Here is a 24,665-nt window from a genome sequence, read left to right on the forward strand (position 1 = left end):
TGAGAGTGGAACAACAGTGCCTCCTAGCAGATTTGAGCACTCTACAAACAACCTTGATTGCATTGCAAAAGGGTGCTGTTAGGATCACCTTTAGTCCAAGGCCGCCGCCATTGCCATTCTCCCATCTTCTGCGGCCTAGCGCCACTGCCCGGACTGCTGCCACTCCTGCTCCATCGCGGCTGGAGCCACTGCTGGGGTCCTCTGCTTGAGTGGCAGGAAGCCGCTGCTGCCGCTGCCTTTTGCCTCCGCGGCAGGATGCCGCTGCTAACTTCTTCTCCTCTTCGCGGCAGGGAGCCACCTCCAGCCTGGCTTCCCATGCGGCAGGATGCCGCTGCAGGCTCCTGCTCTCCTGGCTTTCCCTAGGTGCGGGCGCGCGCCTCTCCTGCTCTTTTAAAGGACCAGCAGTGGGAAAAGCTCCACGGCCCTCACCAATGATGTCATCCATCCTCGCCTAGTCCAGCCCTATAAAAGGGCTCTGCTTCAGTTCTTCAGGGCCTTCTGATGCGGTCTTCACAGCGTCTGTGATCTTACTTCCGGTCCAGGTCCTCCGTGGTCTTCCTGTGCCTTGATGGATCTTTGTTCCTTGTTTTTCATGTTCCTGGTCTTCATCTTGATGTTCCTGGTCTCGTCCCTCATCGGAGCTCCTTCGTTGCTTGCTCCTTGTTCCAGATGTCCTGATGTTCCAGATGTCCCTGACGTCCGATGTTCCAGCCCTGAACCCATCTTCCTCATCTCCAGCTCTTTGTCCAGTTCCCAGGTTCCTTGTCTGTTCACCTTTCCTGGCATGCCACCGTCATGGTCCGTGACCCGCCCATGGGGGACTGTGTAGGGCGCCTCGTGGTACAAGGCCTACTTTCTTGTCTGCAGCGCAAGCCTCCGGAAGGCTCCTGTTTTTAATGCCTAGCTTCTGAATCCTGTCTTGAATCCTGAGTCTTGAATCCTGTCCGGTCTTTGGAGTGCCTGCTTCCGTCCATGCCCAAGACTCTGCCAGAACCTGCGCTTCAGCGTGGTCCATTACCAGCCACATGCAGCTGTGTAGAGTGCGCCCTGTTGCAGGCCTCTCCCGAATCTTTGTCATGTCCTGGCTTCAAGTTCCACTGCTTCGTCTGGAGTCTGCTTCGCCTAGGGCATGGTCCGCAACCAGCCATGGACGGCTTTGTAGGGCGTGCTGCGATACAACACTCACCCAGTACTTTCTCCTGAATCCTGAACCCTTGCCTGAAACCTCCAAGTATCCTGAATCCTTGCCTGAGACCTCCAAGCAACCTGCAACCTTGTCTGAGTCTTCTGAGTAACCTGAAACCTTGTCTGAGTCCTCCGAGTATCCTGAGTCTTCATTTGAGTCTTCTGAATATCCCGAGTCTACGTCTGAGTCTTCTAGTTCCTGTCTCGTTCCTGCCCTCAGCCTCTGTCTGGCCTCATGCACTCGTCGTTCCCAAGCAGCGGGTCTGGAAGGGCTATCGAGTGGCCGGAGGGCTACTCTCGAGACCAGCATTGCATTGCTGGGTCTCATTGGTGCGTGTAGATCCAGTGGAGAGCTGAGCCTGACTTGTTCCAGACGTTCCTTGCCTTGTCTTCAGTCCAGCCTTGCTCTTGCTCTGCACATGCTTGTTCTTGTTCATCTCTCGCAGTGTGTCTTGGGACTCCTCCCTGAGCCACGTCGTGATCCAAGGGCTTACAATATCCCTTGAGAAGCGACCGCGCCTCCGTGCTCACAACAGGTGCAGCCAAGAAAAATATGTCATGTATGCACAGTAGGAGATATCAGTGCATTTGGGTGTTTTTTAAAATTTGGTGTTATGCTGGTGAACCCTTGGACTGAGGGCTCCCTTGTAGGGAGGAGCCCCATAGGTCCCCACCATCGGTAGGTAGAGCTGGTGGAAGCAGAGGCCTGGCTGGAGCTTCACCAATAGCAACCCAAGTTCCCCTTAGGTTGAGCCCTCAGGTGCCAGGGCCGACTGGTCTTAGGTGGGGCTTCTACAGTGGTGAAAGCCCAAGTAGTCAGGAATGTTGTGGCCAGCACATCAAAGGGTCAGCAGAGGAATAGCTAAGGGTCCAGTGAAGCTTAAGCGAAATAGGTACACAGGCTGAGGTCCGGAGCAGGCAGTGAAGCTCTAGGTCAGAAACCGGGCAATGGTTGAGGTAGGAGGCGAGAAGCGCAAGGCCAAAGTCCAGTCCAGAATCAAGCCAAGATCAATCCAAAGGGGAAGGAAAAAGGAAGGCAAGGAACACAGGAGAAGGACAGAATGCAGGGGCCAGATGAAGGTGGGTGGGACCCAGAAGGCAGGAACTCAGGGAACTAACCAAAGATCCGGGAAACTCAAGAACTCAGGCAAAACACTGCTCTGAAAAGAGTCAACCTATTGTCAAGGCAAGGGTTGAAGGCAGGGGCCGGAGAGATGAGATCATAAGTGGGTGTCAGGACCCATTTCCTGCTGCTGGCCCTTTAAGAAGTGCAGGATTGGGTGCACGCATGCTTAGGAGACCAGCGCATTGGGACTGGAGAGATCACGGTGGTAGCCGTGCAAGCAGTCCTGCACAGCGGCCAGACTTTCCCTGCATTGAGGAATGCTTAGATGAGCATGATGGCTTGTAGGAAGCCATGAGCTGTCAAGCACGACATTTGGCTGGCGAGCGAAAGCCCGACTTGTGCCTGCATCCCCTAATTTATGTACACGCTGGGCTTTTTTTTAAAAATGTATATCTTTTTATGCACGCTGGACTTTTAAAATTCACCTTAGAGAGTTTGCATCCGTCCATGCAGCAATGGATACAACAATATACCAAGCTTAGCCTGGACTTGGCCATAGAGTTGACTTTTGCCTTCCATCAAGTCCAGCTCTCATCAGGATACTCTGATGTGTGATCAAGGATAAAGGGAAACCCCTTCCAGATGCCTGATCCTACAAGGAAAATAGAGGGACCCAGTAATACTACAGGCACTAATTTTCTCCAGCACTGATTACTGCAATGCCCTTATGCTAGGACTACCTAATACAACATTAAGACCACTGCAAATACTTCAGAACACAGCAGCTAGAATACTAACCGGAAAAAGAAGGAGGGACCATATAACTGAAACCCTAGCAGAATTACATTGGTTACCAATTGAACACAGAATTAAATACAAAACCCTATGTACCATTAACAAACTAATTTATGATGAGAAATCAGACTGGTTAAACACAGCAATACGGCCTGAGTGCAGGAGATCGCTCCCGGACCCCCGCTGGACCCCCAGGGACTTTTGGCCAGCTTGGGGGGGCCTCCTGACCCCCACAAGACTTGCCAAAAGTCCAGCGGGGGTCCGGGAGCGACCTCCTGCACTCGGGCCGTATTGCCAGTATTCAAAATGGTGCCGGCGCTACCTTTGCACTCACTATGTCATAGGGGCCGACGGTCGGCCCCTGTGACATAGTGAGGGCAAAGGCTAGTGCCGGCACCATTTTCAGTACTGGCAGCCGCTAGCCTTTGCTCTCACTATGTCACAGGGGCTGGTAGCGCGGGCGCCATTTTGAATACTGGCAATACGGCCCGAGTGCAGGAGGTCACTCCCGCACCCCCGCTGGACTTTTGGCAAGTCTTGTGGGGTCAGGAGGCCCCCCCAAGCTGGCCAAAAGTCCCTGGGGGTCCAGCGCCAGCCATCCAGTGCTCCTACCATGTGACAGGGGCCGGCCAATGGCACGGATACCCTGTCACATGGTAAGGGCAAAGGGCCATCGGCGCCATTTTTATTAGTGGCAGCTGATGGCCCGAGAGCGGGAGATCGCTCCCCGCGCCCCCGCTGGACCACCAGGTAATTTTAAAAGGTTTTTGGGGGAGGCTAAAGGGGTCATTGTAAAGGGTTGAGTGGGTTTTTTTTTTATCGGGCCATCGGCGCCATTTATATTAGTGGCAGTCAAAATGGCGCCGATGGCCCGAGAGCGGGAGATCGCACCGGGACCCCCCCACTGGACCACCAGGTAATTTAAAACATTTTGGGGGAGTTCGGGAGGGTGGGGGATTTGTTTTAAAGGGTCGGGGTGGGTTTAGGGGTTGTTTTGGTGTGCCGGTTTTCCCGCCCTCCCCCGATTTATGATTTTTCACGATAAATCGGGGGAATTTCTATTGTATTGCGACTCTAACGATTTTTGACGATTTAAAAAATATCTGACGATTTTTTTAAATCGTCAAAAAACGATTCACATCCCTAGTACTTAGGACTGTACAGTAGATTAGTCTATGAACTCTACATCACAATAAGCATAACTATAATACTATGTGTGATAAATCTACCTGTGTAACTACCTTGGTACAATTGGTCATGAACTACTTCGCTAAATGACTATGTCTAATGATATATTGTAACCGAACCTTTGACTGCACCTGTTAGAATGTACTATAGTACACTTTTACCTACATTAAATATGTGCCTACATGTAAACCGTTGCGATGGTATTTAACTTAGCAACGGTATAGAAAAGATTTTAAATAAATACATAATAAATAAATAACCATCTTCTGGGCAGTAAAACCCTGCCTTGATATTCAGAGGACAGCCAGCAATCTTCTCAAATTGTTTTAACTGTGGCAGACGTGGCCACTTTGCCAGAGATTGTTGGTACTTAGGAAGAGAAGTCATGGATGTTGGCCTGGTATTCAAGCCTAAGCAAGAGGCTGTAGAGCATACTTATAAAAGATAACCCTTAAAGAAATAGTGACCCCCAAAACTGAGAAAAGACTCATGAGATATATCTCCACCTGGGTGGTGACAGTCCAGATCCTTTTTCCTTTTGTGAAGTCTGTTTGGGGAATGAACATAAGGAAGACTGTTGCTCCTATGATAAAGCAAGTGATAGAGAAACCCATGAGCAAAACAATGAGGACAAAGTGAAAGAAGCCCTCTGGGAATGTTCCTATTGTAAGACAATAGACCATATAGATGAGGAGTGCCTATGGCTAGAAAATCTGGAATGGGAGCACCACCTAGCAGAGCACAGCAAATGAGACTGCAATCAATCAAGGGAAGGGAAAAATGAATACTTGTTAGGTATGGTTGAGTTTTCAGCAAATAAGCATGTTGACAAGGATCTGTTCCCACTCTTCATCTTCAAGGTGGGAGTCGAGTGGGCCAATACCTGTGCAAAGTGGCAGGAGTGGAAAACAAGCATGTTGACAGAATGACTCCCACGCATCACTGCAAAGCTTCAAAACTGCTGGATGGCCCAGGTCTAGGAATGGTGGAATTTGTGATCTCAGTTGAGTTGAATGAAGTCCTCACCCGAGCTTTGATAGATTCAGGGTGAGGTAAGACATTTGTGAGGAAAGACTTAAGCAGAAGGCTTGGGGTTAGGCATAAGAGAAAGACAACCCTTGCATGTGTCTATGAAGATCAACAACATAGAAACATGATAGCAGAAAAAGACCAAATGGGACATCCAGTCTGCCCATTCGTTCAATTAATTTAGCATTATAATTCTTATCACTTCCTTAGAGATCCCCTGTATTTATCCCATGCTTTCTTGAAATCAGATACTGGTTTTCTCTCCACTACCTCCAGTGGGAGGCTGTTCCATGCATTCACTACCCTCTCTGTAAAAAAATATTTCCTAAGAGTACTCCTGAATCTACCCCATTTCACTCTCATTTCATGACCCCTCATTCTAGACCCTCCTTTCCAAAAAGGCTCACTTCCTGGCAAGGAAACTTTTGAGATATTTTAATGTCTCTATCATATCTCCCCTATCTCACCTTTCCTCTAGGGTATACATGTTTAGATCTTTAAATCTATCACCATATGCTTTAGAATGAAGACCATTAACCATTTTAGTAGCCACCCTCTGGGACCGACTCCATCCTATTTATAACCTTTTGAAGATGTGGTCTCCAGAATTGTACACAGTATTCCAAGTGAGGTCTCACTAGGGACTATACAGGGGCAATAGCATCTTCTGTTTTCAACTGACCATTCCTCTCCCTATGCAACCAAGCATCTTTCTGGCTTTTACTGTTGCTTTATCCATCTGTTTGGCCACTTTAAGATCATCAGATACAATTACCTCTAGATCCCACTCTTCCTTTATGCTTAGAAGAATTTCACCTCCAATACTGTATCTCTCCCTTGGGTTTTTGCATCTTAAATGTATTATTCTGCATTTTTTAGCATTAAATCTTAGCTGCCAGACCTTAGACCATTCCTTGAGCTTCACTAGTTCCCTCCTCATGTTTTTCACTCCTTCCTGGTTGTCCACTCTGTTACAGATTTTGGTATCATCAGCAAAAAGACAAACCTTTTCTGACAATCTTTGCGTTATGCTGCTCATAAAAATGTTGAAAAGAATTTATTTATTTATTTATTTATTTAAGGTTTTTTTATACCGGCATTCATGAACTCGTTCACATCATGTCGGTTTACAGAAAACAGGGGTGCGGATAATACAACCAAAAAACATAAATAACGTGATGAAGAGAAGCAGTTACAATTAACAAGGGCTAATGAACTGGGAATGTAAGAAATAGAAAGAGATAGAGGAGAATAATTATGTACAAAAGTTCAATATAAATATGGTGTCTCATATGTACAGTCTCTGAGTAGAGAGTTTGTTTATGGTGCATATTAGGTAGAGTTCGAGAAGGCTTGCCTGAAAAGCCATGTCTTGAGTCTTTTCCTAAAGGTTAGGAGACATGGTTCGTTTCTGAGTTCTGGAGGGATGGAGTTCCATAACTGTGGGCCTGCGGTGGAAAGGGCTCGGTCTCTTAAGGTGCTGTGATTAGTGGTTTTCGTGGGTGGAACAATGAGGCATCCTCTGTAGGCTTCCCTGGTCGGTCTTGTGGATTTGTGGAAGCGGGGAGGAATTTGTAGATCGATTGTGGTATGTTGGTGAATGATTTTGTATATCAAGGTGATGGATTTATAAATGACTCTGAAATGAATTGGTAACCAGTGGAGGTCTTGTAGCACTGGGGAGATATGGTCTCTTTTCTTAGTGTTTGTCAGTAGACGGGCTGCTGCGTTTTGGACCATTTGGAGCGGTTTTGTGTATGAGGAGGGGAGGCCAAGTAAAGTGGAGCAGCAGTAGTCCAATTTTGAGAAAATGAGGGCTTGGAGGATGGTTCTGAAGTCTTTGGCATGGAAGAGTGGTCTTATCCTTTTTAAAACTTGCAGTTTATAGAAACAGTCTTTGGTGGTTTTATTGATGTGGGCTTTGAAGTTTAGTTTATTGTCGATTAGCACACCTAGATCTCTTACATGAGTTTATTGTCGATTAGCACACCTAGATCTCTTACATGTGCTTCAGGCTGATGCCTGAAGCACACCACTAGTAACAACCCCCTCTTCAGAGAAAATGCCATTTACCACTACCCTTTGTGGACTCCCTCTAGGATCCATACCAAGGGCATACAATTTATTTATAAGTTTTCTGTGCAGAACCATGTCAAAGGCCTTGCTGAAATCCTAGTGCACTACGTCTAGAGTTCTCCCTTGATCCAACTCAATGGTCACTCCCTACGTCTAGAGTTCTCCCTTGATCCAACTCAATGGTCACTCAATCAAAGAAATTGATCAGATTCGTCTGACAAGATTTATCTCTGGTAAAACCATGCTGCCTCAGAACTTGCAATCCATTGGATTCCAAAAATTGCACTATAATCTGTTTAGCAGTGATTCCATTAGTTTGCTCACCACAGAGATCAGACCAACTGGCCTGTAGTTTCCAGTTTCTTCCTGTCTTCCACTTTTATGAATAGGAACCATATCCACCTTTTTCCAGTCCTTCAGAACTACTCGAGACTCTAAGGAAGTATCGGAAAGGTTAGCCAGCAGAGCTGCCAGGACATCTCTAAGTTCCCTTAGTACCCTCTTATATCCAGCCCCATCATCTTATCTACTTTAAGTTTAGTTAGCTCCTCACAAACACACTGTTTTGAAAATCAATTAAGATTTACCTCATTTCCAATCTTATTTGTGTTTGTTTAACATGAGCCTGCTCCAGTCTCACAATCCTCAATGCCACAATATCACTAACAAATGTAAAAAAAAGGTCTTGTCCCCCTGTTTTACCATATTTGCTATTTTTTTATTCTATCTGAATTTTCGCATTTCTGACTACTTTCCTAGATTTTCTTAATTTTTCCAGATATTGTCGCCTGTCTTCTTCTTTCTGTGATCTCTTGTAGTTTATGAATGCTAACCTTTTCTCCCTTACCTTTTCAGCTCCTTCTTTAAAAAAATCATAATGATCTTATTCCTCTTCCCTTTATTTATAGTACTTTCCTAACAAAAAGATTAGTTGCCCTTATGATTATTTTCTTTTAGTTTTGCCATTTTGTAAGATGGCATGGGCCATCCATTGCTCTTACCATGTGACAGGGACCGACTAATGGCACCGTAGCCCCTGTCACATGGTAAGGGAAAAGGGCCACCGGTGCCATTTTGATTACTGGCAGCCGACGGCCCGAATGGGGGAGATCGCTCCTGGGACCCCCGCTGGACCACCAGGGATTTTCGGCAAGTCTTGGGGGGGGGGGGGGGGTTGGGGGTAGGGATGGTGGGGTATTGTAATTAATTAAATTTGAAGGGTTGGGGTGGGTTTGGGTTTCTTTTTTTTTAAATGTGCCCTTTCTCCCACCCAAAAAAGATAGAAAAACCACACGAAATTTCATGGGTTTCCTTTTGTTTTGTCAGCCCCCTGAAATGCAACGAAATAGGAAATATCATCTTTATTTCCTATTTTGTTGCAAACGAATGCACATCCCTAATGTATACATTTTTTGCTCTTAAACAATTGCAAACTTTTGTAAACTCTAGGACAGCCATGAGGTTTGGTCCTCTTGCTGCGTCAGTAAATTAGAACATGTATAGTTTTTAATTGATGTGTTCTATTTATCGTGTTAATGCAATTTCCTGAGATTTTCCTTTGCTTTTTTGCTTTTTCCTCTTTTCTGCCCCCAGTATTACCTTTTTGTTTGGGGTCTAATCAAGATTGAGTGATTAGCTTGAATGGTATTAGATTTCAATTACTTGTACTGATGTTTCTCTTATGTTTCCTGAACAAAGTTTATTCTTTGTTAATTAATTTAAATGCATAAATAAAAAGTTTAAAAAAGGGGCATTTAGGGAAGATAAGGCCATTGCAGAAAGATTAAATGAATTCTTTGCTTCAGTGTTTATAAACAAAGATGTTGGGAAGATACACATTCCAGAGATGATTTTCAAGGGTGATGATTGAAATGAACTGAACCAAACAACAGTGAACCTAGAAGATTTAGTAGGCCAGAATGACAAACAGAAGAGTAGCAAATTGCCCGACCAGATAGTATACAGCCCAGGGTTCTGAAAGAATTAAAAAATGAAATTTTAGATCTATTACCAGTAATTTGTAACCTATCATTAATATTGTCCATTGTACCTGAAGACTGGAAGATGGCCCCAATATTTAAAAAGGGCTCCAGGGGTGCTCATATGTGGGAATTTTTGCATGAGCAACATTTTTAAAATTGACCCCTGAATTAGGAGCATAAAAGTTGTTACCCTAAGTTATACAAATAAAACATGAGTTAAGAGCATAAAATGTGAGCTCAGCTCATAGGTTATGTTCAGGCCCATATACTAACACTAGCTACAGAGAGGTAGATTTCAAAATTAAACATACATATTAATATGCAAATTGTGAGGGAGAGAGAGAAAGAGAGAGACTCTACAGACAACACTATGACACACTACTATTGATACCACTGTAAGAGGGGGGCACTTTTAACTCAGAGTGGGGTTTGAGGGGTGGGATAGGTTTGGGGAAGCAGTTTTATATACACAGTAGGAAGTACAAACAGCAAAGTTGACATCACTGAAGAATTTCTGCTGTTTGAATTGATGAAAGCTACAAGAGGAATTGATTTGTACAATGCACTCTCTACTTAGCTTCAAGCTAGGTGATAAAAACCTTTGTCTGGTAATGCACTCTGAGGTGCATTGATCAGCGCATGGAGTGAAAAATAGCACAGGTGCGATAAATGTATCACATCTTGTGGAAATTACCTATGTGATGTGGGAGCAGGGAAATTAGCCTAACCACAGCCCCTTTTTTATCGCTGGCACTATTTCCACTATATTTATCGCATTTTGATAAATCTAGGGGTTAGTCAGATAAGTTATATTCACTTATGTTAGACCTGCTCTACGGCAGGGTTAAGTTATCCAATTAACTTAACTGAATAAGTCTGAATATTGGCACTTATCTAGCTAAGTTAACTGGATAAATAGCACCACCCCAATCCATCCATTGCCTGCCCACTAGATATCTGGCTAACTACCTAGTAACTACCTAGTAACTTACATGGGATATTCAGCAGCACTACGATAACTACGAATTTCACTACTTCCAGTGAACATAGCTGGATATTTAATGGCCACCACTTAGTGAATTAAATCCTATATAGCATTTGAATATTGGATTCAGAAACCTTACTCCATCTCTGACCACTAGTTAATTTAAGAAACCTTAAATTAACAGAACATAAGTTAAGCCTAAACACCTTTTGCATTAGTCTATACCTAATGCTTTGATTAACGTGGAATTTGCATGGAGGAGTGCTAAGCTCTGGGCACATTTTTTAGGGGTGTGCATTCGTTTTCAATGTATTGGCAATCCGCAATGTATATGCCATATTCGTTGTATTCGTGGGGGTCAGGAAACATATGGTGAACCCCCACGAATACAATGTATCACTAACGAATAAATCCCCACCCTCCTGACCCCCCCCCCCCCCAAGACTTGCCAAAAGTCCCTGGTGGTCCAGTGGGGATCCTGGAGCGATCTCCTTCACTCAGGCCGTCGGCTGCCGGTATTCAAAATGGCGCCAATAGCCTTTGCGCTTACTATGTCACAGGGGCTACCGGTGCCATTGGTTGGCCCCTGTCACATGGTAGGAGCACAAGATGGCGCCGGCCGTCTATATTTCTTAATCATATGTCTTATTTCATTGCATTCTTTTTTAAAATGTATACAATCTTCTGTACATTTAGAAGAAATCTGGTTTATCATTAAACAGATTTTATTCCTTGCTATCCATGCAGTACATTCGCCTGTCCCGGGATACCAACTCTGAAACCCTCTATGAGCTGATGACTCAATACTGGCAACTGAAGACGCCCAACCTCATTATTTCCATAACTGGTGGAGCCAAAAACTTTTCACTGAAGCCACGCATGAGGAAGATCTTCAGCAGATTGATCTACATTGCACAGTCAAAGGGTAAACTATCCTTGTATTCCAGAATGAATTTATAGTGACTGAGGTGTATTCATACAATCATCTGCCAGTGCAGCTTAATTCTTTGTTTGAATGGCCATCTGTAAAGGTGAGAGGGTGACTCAGGCTCTGTGTCCATTCAGTTCTTGACTACTCTGTTGAGATAGCTACTGTGTTGATTTGGGATGAGAATTTAGGGATTTGAGAGCACCAACTCATTTTACTTAGACTTCAGAGTTTAATGATCTTTAATCACTTACAACCTGAACTGAATCTGAACCAGTAATGTAAACATGCAAGGCCCTTCACTAGCTCACAGCACTTTGTAGGTGATCCAGTGCTGGTTTCCCCCGATTCAAGCAAAAGGCAACAATAGAAAATCCTGAAACTAAGACTATGGTAACAGTGTGACACCTTGCATAGGAAACCATTCTCCTAATCAGTGACCTGGGTAGTTAAAAGTTTTGTAGTGATTTAGGATACAGGAAGCCGAGTGCCTTTATGAACCAGAACCCTGCACAAATCCAGAGAGACACTGTGAGCAATTGGTTCAGGAAGCGACAAGAGAGGGAGCAATTTTAGATCTAATTATCAGTGAAGCACAGGATTTAGTGAGGGAGGTAACTGTGGTGGGGCCACTTGGCAATAGTGATCATAATATGATCAAATTTGAATTAATGACTGGAAGGGGGACAGTAAGCAAATCCACGGCTCTTGCGCTAAACTTTCAAAAGGAAAACTTTGATAAAATGAGAAAAATAGTTAGAAAAAAACTGAAAGGAGCAGCTACAAAGGTAAAAAGTGTGCAAGAGGCATGGTCATTGTTAAAAAATACCATCCTAGAAGCATAGTCCAGATGTATTTCACACATTAAGAAAGGTGGAAAGAAGGCAAAACGATTACCGGCATGGTTAAAAGGGGAGGTGAAAGAAGCTATTTTAGCCAAAAGATCTTCATTCAAAAATTGGAAGAAGGATCCAACAGAAGAAAATAGGATAATGCATAAGCGTTGGCAAGTTAAATGTAAGACATTGATAAAACAGGCTAAGAGAGAATTTGGAAAGAAGTTGGCCATAGAGGCTAAAACTCACAGTAAAAACTTTAAAAAATATATCTGAAGCAGAAAACCCGTGAGGGACTCAGTTGGACCGTTAGATGATCGAGGGGTTAAAGGGGCACTTAGAGAAGATAAGGCCATTGTGGAAAGATTAAATGATTTCTTTGCTTCGGTGTTTACTGAAGAGGATGTTGGGGAGGTACCTGTACTGAAGAAAGTTTTCATGGGTAATGATTCAGATGGACTGAACCATATCACGGTGAACCTAGAAGATGTGCTTGGCCTGATTGACAAACTGAAGAGTAGTAAATCACCTGGACCGGATGGTATACACCCCAGAGTTCTGAAGGAACTGAAAAATGAAATTTCAGACCTATTAGTAAAAATTTGTAACCTATCATTAAAATCATCCATTGTACCTGAAGACTGGAGGATAGCTAATGTAACCCCAATATTTAAAAAGGGCTCCAGGGGCGATCCGGGAAATTACAGACCGGTTATCCTGACTTCAGTGCCAGGAAAAATAGTGGAAAGTGTTCTAAATATCAAAATCACAGAACATATAGAAAGACATGGTTTAATGGAACAAAGTCAGCGTGGCTTTACGCAAGGTAAGTCTTGCCTCACAAATCTGCTTCACTTTTTTGAAGGAGTTAATAAACATGTGGATAAAGGTGAACCTGTAGATGAGGTGTACTTGGATTTTCAAAAGGCGTTTGACAAAGTTCCTCATGAGAGGCTTCTAGGAAAAGTAAAAAGTCATGGGATAGGTGGCGATGTCCTTTCGTGGATTACAAACTGGCTAAAAGACAGGAAACAGAGTAGGATTAAATGGACAATTTTCTCAGTGGAAGGGAGTGGGCAGTGGAGTGCCTCAGGGATCTGTATTGGGACCAAAAAGAGCTTCCTTCTGGAGTTCAAAAGATTTAATATGTATAAGCAGTATATCACAGTTCACTTAGAAGTGCCTTTTAATCAGGCCAATTCCTTTTAATCATTTGCCCAATGCAAATGGGACAATTTATGTATCTTTCTGCCACATTTTCTTGTTCTCTGATTGCATCTTCTGGTACATGAGGATCTCCTCTCTTTTCATATGTTGTACAGAATAATCACTTGGTGCTAATACTTCTATTAATAATGCTGTTCTTGTGTTTTTCTCCTTTATCACAATGTCTGGGTTTCTTGAATCAGCTGGAATAGGAATGTCCCAGGTGATCATTCTCTACAGTTCTTTCATGGGTCATGATGCCAGTACTTTTCTGGTACAGTGATATAGTATTTATACTGTTTCCAATGGATGAGCCATATCATCTTAATGTTGGGAATATGCATTTGTTTGAAATGAGAGTTGCCATCTTTCAATTTTGAAAATTCCAAAATTTGCATGGAGTAAAATTTTCACTTCTGTCCTTTCACACAACTATTTTAAATTTTTATAACTACCGAAAACACTCAAGTTCTGGGAAAGCTGCTTCCAATCTATCAACCTCCTCCTCACCAGTCTAAATCTAGTCCTCAACTCAGCCAAGACTGAACTCCTCCTCATCTCCCCTGACCACAACAAATTTTCACCTCCGACCCCTCCCAACACCATGGTCACCCAAGTAAGAGACCTCGGAGTGATACTAAACAACCGTCTGAACTTAAAGAAATTCATCAACCACACAACCAAGGACTGCTTTTACAAATTACAAGTTCTAAAAAGAGTTAAACCACTCCTCCATTTCCACGACTTCAGGACAGTCCTCCAAGCCACTCTATTTTCCAAGACAGACTACTGCAACACCCTCCTATTGGGTCTCCTCGCCTCCACCACCAAACTCCTTCAGATGCTCCAGAACGCGGCCGCCAGAATCCTGACAAACACCAACCTAGGAGATCACATCACATCCATCCTCAGGAATCTACACTGGCTCCCAATAAGCTTTAGAATCCTACATAAGTTCCTCACCATTATTCACAAAACCATACACAATCAGCACTCACTCGACCTTCAGATCCTGTTAAGACTGCACACCTCTACAAGACCCATAAGAGAAGCTTATAAAGGAACCCTGCACACCCCCACAACCAAATCCACCCTTCGTACTAGAGGTGTGAATCGTGTGATCGATCGTCTTAACAATCGATTTTGGCTGGGGGGGAGGGAAATCTTAGCGTCGGGTTTTTTTGTTTTAAAAAATCATTAAAAATCGTAAATCGGGGGAGGGCGGGAAAACCGGCACACCAAAAAAACCCTAAAACCCACCCCGAACCTTTAAAAGAAATCCCCCACCCTCCCGAACCCCCCCAAAATGTTTTAAATTACCTGGGGTCCATTGGGGGTTCCCGACGCAATCTCCCTTTCTCTCTCTGGCCACGGCTGCGTTGAGAAATGGTGCCGGTGGCCCTTTGCCCTTATCATGTGACAGGGCAAAGGTAGCGCCGGCGCCATTTTGTTTCCTGGCTCCTGACGTCACGCCTGCTGGAGATCGCCCCCGGACCCCCGCTGGACCCCCAGGGACATTTGGCCAGCTTGGGGGGGCCTCCTGTCCCCCACAAGACTTGCCAAAAGTCCAGCGGGGGTCCGGAAGCGACCTCCTGCACGCGGGCCGTATTGCTAATCTTCAAAATGGCGCCGGCGCTACCTTTGCCCTCACTATATAAAAAATGTTAAATAAATAAATAAATACCCTGTAGCTCAGGATATGTAGAAGTGGTAATGCTGAAGAATGGTAGTGGCCCGAGGCATGCCGTACACCGTGGAGACTTCAGCAATGTAGGTATCGTTTCATGAGAATTGATAAGTGTTATTATTTGTAAGGGTTTTGGGTGGATCCCTGAACCTGTGGCAGATGACCACGCCTACGGGGGAAGTCCCGTGAGGGGCCACAGGTCAGGCTCAGCGTAGGAGACACACACACACTAGTTCTTTTATTATACAGGATTGGTGAACCACCAGAGGTGGCAGTAGTAAGCTAGAAAGTAGCCCGGTTGGGCTTGTAGTCCCTCAGGCTCTGGAACAGTGATCCCACAATGGCTGTGCTGTAATAGAGAGAACTGATATTGTGAGTAGTAGCAGGATATGCAGAGTTCAGGAATAGAGCCTCATTGGTAATGTACTCACGCAGCAGTCTCTCAGTGTGGAGCACAGAAGCTGGAGTAAAGGCAGGCCCTCGAGGAGCGAGTACCTGGTTCCAGGGAATAGCTCTGTGAGATAGAGTTGGTAACTCACAGATGTTATAGGCAGCGGTGTCTTCCTGGCAGAAGTGGAGTCCAAGTAGCGAGTCCAGGAACATGGGCCCTCGAGGAGCGAGTACCGGTTCCAGACTGCGACCTGAAAGATAAGAAAGAGAGAGAGGCCCCCAAGGAGTGGGTCCCCCAAATAGAGTAAGTCCAAAGGAGGCACAGTTGCAAGGTACGGAGAGCGAATCCCATCCGTTAGGAAACCTTTGCTAACTCGATTAGCTAGCAATCATGTAGGCCTTTTGTATCCGGGATGCATGACGTCATCACAGGGGGACGCCCCTGAGGTTCGCGCCACTGAAGGTACTTGAAGCAGGGCCACGTGGTGCGCGCACCCTAAGGCAGCTGAACAGCATGGCGGGAGGCAGCGCCCAAGCCGGTCCGGAGATGTCGGAGAGGACGGCAGGCAGACACTGCAGCAGCCACACGTCCTTCAACCGCAGGAGGAGTCGCTAGAGAGGTAAGGAGGGCGGAGTGGAGACGTCGGGCAGCGACAGTCGTAACAATAAGAAAACCACAATTCTGGAGCTCAAAATAGGCTGAAATGCTTTCCCCATTGACTTTAATGGAAACAAATGAACTAATAAAATGAATAAACAAATATTTTTTTCATTTTGAAACTAAAGAAATGAATTTGGTTCCCAATAAAATAAATGAATGAACCAAAAATATTTTTTTTCTTCTACACATCCCTATTATCTTCTCCACCACTTACTTATAGATAGAAGAACTGAAACAGTTCAGTAATTAGCTGGATCAGTCCGAGAATGAGAAATATTTTTAATATAGGATGGACCACTGCCCTCATATTGTTCAGGAAAAATACATTCAGTAAGTGTGAGTTTCACTCATCTAGTTAAATAGCCTGAAAAGCAATCATTCAAAGTATATAAAAGCCAGAAAGAGCTCACATCCAACAGACAATGTGATGACTTTAAAGCAGGGATAGTTATGGATCAAAAGAGATCCAGTTACTATGCTCGCTCATATCAGAGTTAGGCATGGGTACCAAATAATTATCCCGATCTATAGAGGAAGTGAGCTTAGAAATCTATAACGTGAATTTTCAAATGATGCGCATGTAAAGATTAACATTTGCTTACTCAAAATAGCACATACCTGACAGAGAACCAGCAGCCAGGGCTGGTCTCTGGGGGTAGCCATCCGGCCATGCCAAAAGGCCCTTTCAGTCCACAGGTATATGTGAGCCCCTGTGCCATGACACGACTGACAACCCTAGGGCTGGTCGTGGTCCACTTTGCTGGCTGGTAAGCATATCAGGCACGAGCTAGGCGATGACAAGGATCCACAGAATCATGAAAATACGTTGCTACAATATCTTTCAAAATTTAGAGTAGACAGAAAACGTATGTAGCTACTATTGTGTAAGGACCGTCACACAACCCCACGGATACTGGGACAAATTCTTATGCCTTCTAGTCTTCTCACCGCTTGAGGTACACTTTAATCATTGGTCCAATAAACAGTTTTAAATTTTTTTAGAGCTTTTTAATTTTTAAGGCTTTTTAATATTTAATAAAAATCAAGATACTTCCCCATTCAGCAAAGCCTGACATGATACCACGTTTTGCTACAGCTGCCTCAGGGCTGTCAATGTACTTCTCATATGGCGAGAGGAATTCGTATCATGCAGGATTATTAGAGTTTCCTCTGACTTCTTTTCACTGTTCAGGATGCCTTACCCCACTCGCAAAGTCTTTTGGTGTTATTGCCACTGTGGGTGGCTGCTTTGCCTCTCTCATGATGCTTTGATGACACTGTTAGTCCTGTTTTGCACTTCTTTTAGTGCATTGGGGTCTTCTGTCTTTTGCCCTATTTCAGAGCATCGGGGCATTCTTTCCACTCTTGATGCTGCATTACTTCTCTCACAGCATCTTGGGCTGTTGATGCCTCTGTTGGACTACTTTGATGCCTTGGGCTATTCACGCCACTCTCGGTTTATTTATTTATTTTATATTACACATTTTCAGACACTTCAAAGTGGATTAGATTGAGGTACTGTTGCAATAAGTGCCATAACGCATGGCGCGATGCAAATTTTTAAAAGTAGAGGGATTGGGAAGGAGTCTGGGGTGGGATTTCCGAAAAAGTGGACTGGCTTCGCAAAGTGCGAAGCTATAATGCACAATATCGCACAGCTTTAACGCTGAAAATAACTACATCTTTTTCAATTGAGTTAAGCTGTGCGATATTGGGAATTATACCCATAACACAATTTGCAATTTTTTTCACAAATTCTGTTTTGGGCATTTTTAGGCTGGGGGAGGATCAGAGATGTGGGAGGAGAGAGGGGAGGAGGAGTGGGAGAGAGAAAGAGCCTCTGGGGTGCCATCATAGTAACAGCTATTTATGCTACTAAAGGAAGCCCACTGAATAACTCAAGGTGAAGTTTAGGTAGTAGTGTAGGGTTAGGGGCCACTTTTACATGCAGAGTGAGACGTACGAACAGAACAGTACACTCTTGTGAAGATTTGGGGGTAGATTTTAAAAGGTGCGCGCGGGAGTAGATTTGTTTGCGCAACCCGGTGTGAACAAATGTACTCCCGATTTTATAACATGCGTGCGTTGCTGTGCGCATGTTATAAAACACAGGGTCGGCGCACGCAAGGCTGCGCAAAATCGGCAGCCTGCGTGCTCCGCGCAGCCATCCTCCGTTCCCTCCGAGGCCACTCCGAAATCGGAGCGGCCTCAGAGGAAACTTTCCTTCCGGCCCCCCCACCCCTCCTCCCTTCCCCTATCTAACCCACCCCCAGCCCTAACTAATTCCCCCCCCACCTTTATTTTACAAGTTACGCCTGCCTGAGGCAGGCGTAATTTGCGCGCACCGGCCAGCTGCCGGCGTGCCTTGTTCCAGTCCAGGGGCTGGTCCGGAGGCTGCAGCCACGCCCCCAGAATACCTCTGGACTGGAACCATGCCCGCAGCCCTGCCCCCGCCCCCGGAATGCCCCTGACCACGACACCCCCCCCTCCATGCAAGATAGGCTCGGTGCGCGCAGGGGGTGGAAGGGGCAGCTTTTCGGGGGTTACACCCGTATCTTACACGCGTAACCCTTTGAAAATCTGCCCCTTAATGTCATTCAAAGTGAGGAAACTCACACAAAGATGAGATTTGATAATGTTCTCTTAACCTAACTTGATGTTACCCAGGTAGAGAGTCCCCTTTTTCTACCACATGCGATATTTACAGCAATTTGATAAATCTAGCTATAAGTTTGTAGCTGAGGCAATGGAGGGTAAAGTGACTTATGCAAGGTCACAAAGAGCAGCAGCAGGATTTGAATCCTGGCTGCTCTGGTTCACTGCCCACTGCTCTAACCACTAGATCACTCCTCTGTGCTTTTTCAACACACTCTTGGTGTCTTGGAATGCTCTTTCCTCTGCTGTTGAAGTCTGCTTTCAAGTTTCTCTATATTTGAATAGAAAACCCCAATTTTGATGGCAAAAATACAATGCATTATTTTCCCCATTGACTTTAATAGAAAATGAATTAATAAATGACACAAATAAATGTGTTTTTCACTTGAAATAAACAAAAATAATTATAGAGGCAAACAAAATGAATTAACAAACTGAACTAAAAATGTTTTCCACACAACCCTATTTTGGATGTTTTAAAATCAATCTTTGCTTCTTTCTCTAGGTGCCTGGATCCTCACCGGGGGTACACACTATGGGCTGATGAAGTACATCGGGGAAGTGGTGAGAGATAATACCATCAGCAGGAGTTCTGAGGAAAAAATAGTAGCCATTGGCATTGCTGCCTGGGGAATGATCTCCAACAGAGGAAGCCTAATCCGAAGCCCTAATGCCGAGGTAGGCAAAATCTACCACTTGAGAGAATTAGGTTATTATATCAAATTATCAGCCCTCTTTTCCTTAAATATGAGACCCTCTTATTTGTTGTAAAAAGAGATGTAGTATAATTGACATTTGAAGCAGGACCGGATCTAAGTTTTTTCCCCATAGGCAGAGTTGGTGACTGAGGGGTGGGAGACCTTTGAGATCGCCATGTGGAAGAGTTCTTTACCCCTATCATCCCACAAAGTCCCAGAGTGCCATTACAGTGCCCCTTTGAAGTGGATTGCGGGCATAGCTTCCTCTTTGGCACAGTTTCACTCCTTTTGTACCAGAATATTTGGCTCCTTCAAAATCTGGCACTCTAGGCAATTGCCTACATGGCCTATGCCTAAATCCAGGCCTGATTTGAAGAGCTGAACAAAATGAGTTTGCTGATTCTTTATAACTGTTTTCAGCCTATCAGGAAACAAAAAATTCTTCATGTATAAAAAAATCACAAATTGTAATATAAATTTGGAAAATATTGCATTTAAGGACCTATTTACTAAGAGGGCATTAATTTGTTGGACAAACACAGTTTTAACAAATAAATAAACTTTAAATTATTGCATACCCTCTACATTAGTAAAAGAACTCACATATGTCAGCAATGCAGATCATTTTGTGTGCATAACCACTGTCAGATTAGGATTACAGTAGATTGTAGGAGGTACTTTCACGAGTAGTTTTGAATAATCAAAATTCCCTCCATATTTTTGCCTCAAAAAAGTACTCACATCAAAATTTGTGAATGCTTTAGTGAGGTAATCACTAATCAAAGCAAAACTACCTGTGAGTGGTTTGCAGAAATGCAGGTAGTTTGCTTAGTGTGTCCTATGTGCATTATAACTAATAACATGTTTTACCATTTTCATTATTTAAGATTATTTTATTCTCATTTCATTTATTCATTTATAACCCGTTTACACCAGGGCACTTTAGCATGCTAGCCTATGCAGCAATGCAGGTTTACAGTGAATTAATGTGGAAAATATGTTAACAAGCAGTGTAACCCTTACCTGGTGTGTTTAGTCCCAAGGGATACACAAACACATTTATAACCTCTGGGGCTGCTCTGGCTAGCTGACTCCTTCCCGGCTTGACTCTTGATCTCTTGGGGGGGGGGGGGGGGGGGGGGGGGAGGGGATTCTTTCTATGGGTGGGGGAGACTCTCGTCTATGGCCCTTATGTGTTGTTGTAGTTGTGGCGTCCCCGGGAGGGAAATGCTGCAGAAGAACATGCAGGACCAGAACTGGGTGTTAAATAATAATTTACTGATTAGTTTAAGACAAAATAAAGCCCATAATTCAGATGTCTAAGATTACATCTGACTGATGGTACAGGAATGTCTTTTGGGTAGGTAGATATCCTTCGCTACAGACGTCTAGTAGAGCCCATGGTGATTTTAATTGCTCATACTCTCCCAGCGGCTGTAATGGATTCCTATGGAAGGGATCCCACTTGCATTACAAAAATCCTACCTGTAGACCTCTTCTTCCCCTTAGATACCCAGCCTGCCCTGGTTCCTTGATGTGTAGACATCCGGATGGGGTCTCCTCCTCTTGCTCTTTCTTCCTCAGTTGTGCATTTTCCTTAGCTGTAACTTCTGGTATTTCTCTTGTGAAAAAAATCAGGGCATCTGGCTATTTCACAGCACTGGCATCTCAGTGGGGAAGGGGGATCCAAAACCTGCCCACTTAACTCAAAGTCCAAATCATACTTTCAAAGGTTAAAATGGCTATCTTCACTGTCCTCATTGTTTCTTGCAGCAGGATCCATCACTGGTGCTTGCCTGCCTAGTAAGTAGTGTAGGCTCTCAGGTCTTTGGTCCCCTGAAAAGAGCCACTTCACCCAAAGGGGTATCAGGCTTAAAATCTCTCTCTCTAAAATAGGAGAAGGAACCTCAGATAGGGAAGTGCACTGGGGAGTGTCACTTCTTTGGGTGAGTCTGGGAGGCCTCACCAGAGTGTGGAAAAAATACACCTTGCTCTCTGACTTCTCTCTAACTGAATCCCACGGTATCTTAAAATGGCTGGGCTAAATAGCACTGACAAAAAGTATATTGCTCCTCCTCCCCTCTCTTCATACAATAATATTGGAAAAAACGCTTGTACTTACCAAATGACCTTTATAATAGGCATCATCGGTCTGTGTTGTCACTTATTGCTCTCCCTTATATATTATCATCGGTCATTTTTACAGTCTCTATTGTCTAAAGTTTTGAACTGCAAAAGCAAATTTTTTATATATTTTTTCTTGGAAATAAAATACGCAGTCTGTTACTAGAACTTCTCTTTCATTTCCTTATGCAAAGACTTATCTTAATTGCATATAACTGTTGATTCATCATGCATCAAGCCGTAGGATGTGTAATCAGATGCCCGCTGTTTGTAAATCCTCAAGCCCAATATCCATTCCAAATCATGATCTTCCAGCCTGACATGGAACTGCGTTTCGAACTTCACAAGTTCTTCTTCATGGGGCTAATAAAGCATCTACAAAAAACAATTGGCATTATATTGCGGCTATTTCTAAATGCTGCATAAAAAAATTAAAACCAGCACTTACACGTAAGTGTGATCGTTCTTAGTACTTGGCAGCGTTCTTTTCCGGAAATGATGACCAGAAGAGCGCATGACCAGTCTTTTTTTGACAGGACAAAATTGTCACTCAAATGACATCAGACACATGATTTCACACGAAATAGTAATATGAATCTACTAACTACTAAAGTAAAGAATGCCACTCGATTGCATTATTTAGTCCATGAGGGGGAACGGTATTTAAACGGAAAATCCACTGCTGTTCTTTTTGATTTAAAAGGATTTTAGGATGGCTCCCTTTCTAAGTGTATTACAAGGACAGGGATAGTGGCAACTAGTGGCCAAACTGAGAAGGTCTGCCACAGCAGTCTTGCAGGCACATGCATGTAAATCAGCTCATTAATGTTAAATTAGGTTCATGCAAATTGCACAAACTCAATGGCTGATGCAAAAAATTAACTATATCTCTGGAAGTGTGGTTAAGTCATAGTATAGGCCTTCAAGGAGCTAATGCAAGACCTAATATGGTCATAATCTGCATCCTGCATTTTCCACTAGTTAACATGCTTTTCATGGCCATAAGTAACCCCAACCTCCAGTTCTCCAAGAGCAAATATTTGCTGTCCTGAGGTTCTCTCTCACCTACCTACTCCTCCAGCATTCTGTCTCTCATCTACCTCCCACACCCTTGTATCTTAAATGTAATGCTATCACAGTTTCCTTGCCATCCTACTCCCAATATCTTGAATTCAATGCTGTCCCAAGCCACCCTCCCCCCCCCCCAAACTAATTAGGAAGCTCCATGGCCCAAGTCCATCTACCTTCCATTCTTCATAATAAGCTGTCACTTCAGTGGTCTTCAAGTGGAAAGTTGATGCAGAAGGGAACACCCCCTTCTCTCCCCTCCCACTGCTGCAGAATTGAAAATGGCACCATATAACCTTATGTGCTTCTTTGCCTTGAGCCTAGAGCCTTTTGATCCAGCTGTCGCGTGGGTAGGAAGGGGCTTGGGACAGCATTGTTTTCAGGATAGTGGGGGAGCAGGGAGAGGTAGAGGACTGCAGCGGGTTTGAGACCGTATTGTAATCCTGATGTTGGGACATAGGGGGTGCGATGGGGATTTGGAACTCAGTACTATCTTTGTTTTCACATTTGTAATTTTTCTGATTACAAGCACTTGATTTCTCTCCTAATTTATTTCTCTTCCCTTTGCCTGTCTCCTTACAAATCTCACCTTTTTCTTTGGTCTATATCTCCCTCCGCATACACCCATTAATATCTATGTTTAGATTGCTTTTGGCTGAACTCTATAACATATGAAGAATATTAATATAATATAAAAAATGTACTTATGTGTATATAGATTCTGTTTCCCCATCTTAGAGATGCAGCAGCATCTAAAGAAGGTACCTATGAGACCTGGAATGCTTATGTACAATATTGTCTATGCATAACTTTTTTTTGGTTGAGCCAATAAATGATATCATTGTCCAAAGTATCCTTTTTAAAATTTGAAATTACATGCATCATTTATAGCAACCTTCTAACTCTTGGAATGCACTGGAAATAAACTAAGCGCACGTGCTTTCCATGGGCACCTCTGCTCAACACTTAGCCAAAGGTGACACAATGAAAAAGGACTCAGCATTATGATGATAGTTTTCCCAAGTTATTTACACTTGCAAATAGAGATTTTCTCATGCAAAATAGTGGCCTGAAAAACACCCCTCCTCAATGCAGCTGAAAATACATTTGTAAAATTTATAATTTTAGCTGCATTTAAGGAAAATGTTTCAGAGGGCATGTTTTGGGCAGGGTCCAAAAATAAGTGCACAGATTTACATTCATTATTTTTTTCTTATAAGTTCTACCCGCACAAAACGTAGGAGCACAGTTCAGTGGGTACCTCTGTAGCCATGGCAAGTTTCAAAGGGAAATGTGGCACAAAGTCCACTGGTAAAAAGTACCCAAGGACTCTGCAAAGAAAGCAACTTGAAAATTTCCCTCATTATAACAGAAAAAATAAATAAAAGGAAGTCAGAATTTTGGAGATATGTACTATAAACTGTCTTTCAATGATTCATTTATTTTTTCAGGGAAATCATTTAGCTAGCTATATAATGGATGACTTGAAAAGGGATCCCTTATACTGCTTGGATAGTAACCACACACACCTGATCCTGGTGGACAATGGATCTCATGGCCACTCCACCGTAGAAGCTGACCTTCGGGCTTATCTGGAAAAGTACATTTCCGAGCTCATTGTGCCAGGTTTGTTACTTGCTGCTGCGGCAGCATTGATTCCTTATTCTAGTGTAAAACTTTTGCAAGAACTATTTATTTATTATTTAATAATTCATGATTCATCTGGCAGTAAGTTCCAAACTTAACTGACAAGTCCTTTTCGATCTCTGAGCACTTTTCTGGTATTTTTCATGTATTAAAATGTTCAGAACTGAAGTTGGGAGGTATCCAATCCATCTGCAGTAGTGGGCACAGTTATGGGTACATACAGGACAGTGCAGTACTTTGAAGTAATTAGATTACAGCATTCTAAACAACAGAGGTTCACAAAGGTGAGATATTGCTAAACCTTACTGAGTTCTCTGATGACATGCTAAGCATTGTAAATTGTAAAGGAATGGAAGATGTGGCCTAACTGTACCTCCGTTAAGCTTTCCACACTTTTTTCTATAGAAAAGTTAAAAACAAACAAGCCAGTAGGGGCTATGGTAGAAAAAGGTGAGGAGC

The 24,665-nt window shown here is 43.7% G+C and overlaps 1 protein-coding gene across 1 annotated transcript in view; it reads left to right on the forward strand.

Annotated features, from left to right (window-relative positions):
- Nucleotides 1-24,665, forward strand: part of TRPM8 (transient receptor potential cation channel subfamily M member 8) — a 249,858-nt gene that overhangs the window by 47,742 nt on the left and 177,451 nt on the right. Inside the window, exons 4-6 of the mRNA XM_029607928.1 lie at nucleotides 11,054-11,231; nucleotides 19,175-19,347; nucleotides 24,011-24,185. Coding sequence (XP_029463788.1) covers nucleotides 11,054-11,231; nucleotides 19,175-19,347; nucleotides 24,011-24,185 — 526 coding nt within the window. The remainder of the gene's footprint in view (nucleotides 1-11,053; nucleotides 11,232-19,174; nucleotides 19,348-24,010; nucleotides 24,186-24,665) is intronic.

The sequence above is a fragment of the Rhinatrema bivittatum genome, chromosome 6 (assembly GCF_901001135.1).
Source record: "Rhinatrema bivittatum chromosome 6, aRhiBiv1.1, whole genome shotgun sequence".
NCBI classification, from domain to species: domain Eukaryota; kingdom Metazoa; phylum Chordata; class Amphibia; order Gymnophiona; family Rhinatrematidae; genus Rhinatrema; species Rhinatrema bivittatum.